The sequence below is a fragment of the Pyrus communis genome, chromosome 10 (genome assembly GCF_041283825.1).
Source record: "Pyrus communis isolate YQ-2024b chromosome 10, ASM4128382v1, whole genome shotgun sequence".
Taxonomy (NCBI): Eukaryota; Viridiplantae; Streptophyta; class Magnoliopsida; order Rosales; family Rosaceae; genus Pyrus; species Pyrus communis.
In genome coordinates, this window is record NC_142574.1 from 7,092,508 (window position 1) to 7,095,935 (window position 3,428).

The 3,428-nt window shown below is 35.6% G+C and overlaps 1 protein-coding gene across 1 annotated transcript; it reads right to left on the reverse strand.

Moving 5' to 3' along the window:
- Positions 1-1,881: 1,881 nt before the first annotated feature.
- Positions 1,882-3,219, reverse strand: LOC137727790 (organ-specific protein P4-like). Its single transcript, XM_088677837.1, has 2 exons — positions 3,060-3,219; positions 1,882-2,540 (listed from the first exon to the last, which is right to left on the reverse strand). The coding sequence occupies exons 1-2, from the start codon at positions 3,102-3,104 to the stop codon at positions 2,166-2,168; spliced, it is 420 nt and encodes a 139-aa protein (XP_088533963.1). The 5' UTR covers positions 3,105-3,219; the 3' UTR covers positions 1,882-2,165.
- Positions 3,220-3,428: the final 209 nt, after the last annotated feature.

Sequence of the window (3,428 nt, forward strand, 5' to 3'; positions counted from 1 at the left end):
GAATTTTGCATGTGTTTATAAGTAATTAGGGCTAGTTCCTATTTTGCTAATTGGTTTTATGGTGGAACCTCAACTTTCTTCATGGTATCATAGCAGATTGTCTCATGTGTGAAGCCTAACGGCTATACGTGCTCCAAGTCACCTGATTTGTGTTGTTCACGTGTTAGATTGGAAGATTCGCCACATGTGAGGAGGCGTACTAAGATTATGAATCTTACATCGAAGAAAAAAGAGATCTTACATGTGCTTATAAGTAATTGGACTGAACATCAATTTCTTCATATGAACATCAACAATCTAGCTAATAATTATATGATTATGTCAACTAACGAGTCTTAAAAAAGCATTTGTAATCGTCTTGAAAGTGTCATGTCTCTCACAAGGAGAAACAGAAGTCTTGGATATATGTGGCAGGGTTAGGATTTTTAAATAATAGGGTCATAATATCAACTAAAAAAGCTTGATTGGGCCATTTCGTCGAGCACCTAGTATGCACCTGCCAATTCTTGCTAACATATGCTGAAAGCTTATACCAACATATGTCGACAACCACTATTATTTGTAGAGGCTTGTCAAGGGTGGATGCACGATATTGTGGAGTAATGTCGAAGACTGTCAAGGCTTGTCAACTAAGGTATTTCATCGAGCACATGATGCACACAATAGAGTCACACACAAGAAAAGGAAAAAAAGAAGACAAATATGAAGAAGAAAATAGAATAAGCATAAGGATGAGGTGGTAAGTCTTAGCTGTTTATAGGAGTCAAATACAAAACACAACAAATATAAATGATTTTTTTAAGTTGTTGGGGTCAAGGGCAAACAATGACCCCATGTTGTCTCCACCGCTGTATATACTAGGGGGGCGTTTGTTTGCCCTCACTAAACTTCCTTGGATTGGACTGGCTTAGCTGGGATTGCTAGCCAGTGTTTGATGCAAACATGGACTACCGTTAATGAGACTAAGTCGGATTCGCACCGACTAAGTCTTTCACTAGGTCGTCTTAGCGGGGATCCCCGATAGGTATGGGATTGCTAATCCCGTCCCCAAATCTGTTTCGTTTGCCCGTTGCATCATCTACATACTGCATCGTCTGCAAGCGTTCTTCTCTACAACACCGTTTGCCCACCCCCCAGATCTGAAACAAAAGCCTCATCCGCTGCCAAAATCTCAAAATCCAACCACAAAATTAAAAACAAAAAACAATAACAACCAAATCCAACCACCAAATTCCAAGTCAACCGCGTGCCAGAAAATTCCGAGATGGCTTTGCAGGCGGAAAAGCCAACGCATGTATCAAATCCGAAAATTTTAGAAAGAAAAAAGGATGAGCAAGGTGGAGATGCTTAATGGTGGCAAGAGGGTGAAGATGATGAGCTTGTTTTTGAAGGATTTGTGATGAGCTTCACACCTGCGTTGTGCAGGAAAATGAGGGAGAAAAGAAGAAATGGACGGAGCCAGAAGGAGAAAAGAAGAGATGATTCCAGAGTGATAGTTTTCCAGGAGAAAAAAAGTTAAAAGGTTGAATAAATAATAAAATATTATTATGTATGCATCAAATAATATAAAATATTACAATATATACATTAAATAATATAAAATATTATAATATATGCATTAAATAATATAATATTATAGTTTGTTTATTATTCAGTTTTATAGTCCAACACTGCTCCAAACACTTCACTAAACTAGTCCAACTTAGTCTAGTTTAAGCCAATCCACCTTAATCCCAACAACTAGTCCAGTCCGAGATAGTTCGATGCAACAAACACACCTAAAGGTTTTCAGCTGGATAGCCATTACCATTTAGTTTTTTGTTGAATCCTCTCACCCCGTCCATAAATTATTTTGATTATTCCTTTGGAGGGGACACTATATCACAGTGAATTGCACCCAAAGCTATTTATTTCTTAATTTTGGGGCAAATTACATTCATGACTTAGCTAGCTTGACACATAAACACCAAACCACACATATCTTACAGTCATAAAACCACTTCTCTCAGGACCAATGGCCTTTTTATTTTCTGATACAAAGAAGCTGTGGGAAAGATTTCCAGCATAAACTTAACATACATTACAGTGCTCGCTATCACTAACCACAAGCTTATTATATTTTTAAAAAAGGACCAGATTTTGCACGAATTCACTTCATGTTCCTCTTACTCATTGTAAACAGAAATATTTGGCCTTGGCTCAAAATCTTCATCAAATGATGACTGCTTCTCTTCTTTTGCTACAAATGGCTTCTTGTCATGGAAAGCCTGAGACTTGGGGAGAGAGTCAGTGTCTTTGGTAGAGTTCTCTGCTTTGCTTTCACCATCATGGTACGATGAAATATTGGGCCTTGGCTCAAATTCCTCAGTCCCAACGAATGGTTTTTTCATGTTTTCATGGCAGTCGTCGGCTTTCTTTTTTGGTGTTGAATCAGGAACATCACCAAGTAGGCCTCCAATTGCTTGGGGCATAGATTGCTCATTCATAACAGTTTTCCAGTATTCTCCTACACCTCCTCTTGATTCAATTGTTTTAGCAAACTGATCCAAAGAGAGAGAGAGAGAGAGAGAGAGAGAGAGAGAGAGAGAGAGAGGAAACAAAAGTTATTTTAATTTCCCACGCTTTTGAATGATTGTATCCTGTTTAAATAATAATAAGGCTTGTTCTATCTGCCGCATGACACACATACAACACAATTAGAGTATGAAAGATGTTATTAGTGTTCTAAAATGTTGATTCAAATCTCTAGATATATAGAAATTTAATGGAGAAATATTTGGTTCTTCTGTTAAGAAATTATAACATATATAAAATGCTTATGTTCTCAAATTGTGACTGTTGATTATTTTGATTCTTATTATAATTTATATATAGATTTATAGTTAAACAATATAAGTTAGCAAGAAAACATTACACAATTTTGTAGTAAAAGAACATTTTCGACGTAAATATGATAGAAGAGTTCAATTTGTCATTCCAACCTGTCAAGTTCTTGGCTTAAAAAATTTGGTACGTAACATATTTTAAGCAACAACATTAAGGATAATACAAATGCTTACCAAAAGAATAGAGAAGAGAGCTAAGGTGGCACAAAGGGACTTCATGTTTGAATTGTATTCAAAAGAAATGCTTGTAGTCGTATGTTTAATGTGATGAAAGCTCAGACTACTTATAGATAATTTGGGAGGAGAGTAATCTCTCCACGCAGAACATGGTAATTTTCAGTTGGGGTTGGTGATGACAACGATTCTGAATAAAATATCAGAAAGGATTCTCTCCTAATCTTTTTCTTTTAATTTATTAAATCAGTAAATTCGTGTTATTAAAATTTAATCTAACAATTAAAGTTATTATAACTTTTAAAGTGAGATCCATATTTATTGCTATTGAATCAAATTTTAATAATATTAATCCACTAATTTGATAAA

Excerpts from the sequence above, each read along its gene's own strand:
- LOC137727790 (XM_088677837.1), bottom strand. The coding sequence starts at position 3,104 with ATGAAGTCCCTTTGTGCCACCTTAGCTCTCTTCTCTATTCTTTTG. Across the intron at positions 2,541-3,059 it reads CTCTCTTCTCTATTCTTTTG|TTTGCTAAAACAATTGAATC; the intron begins GTAAGCATTTGT and ends TCTTTGGATCAG.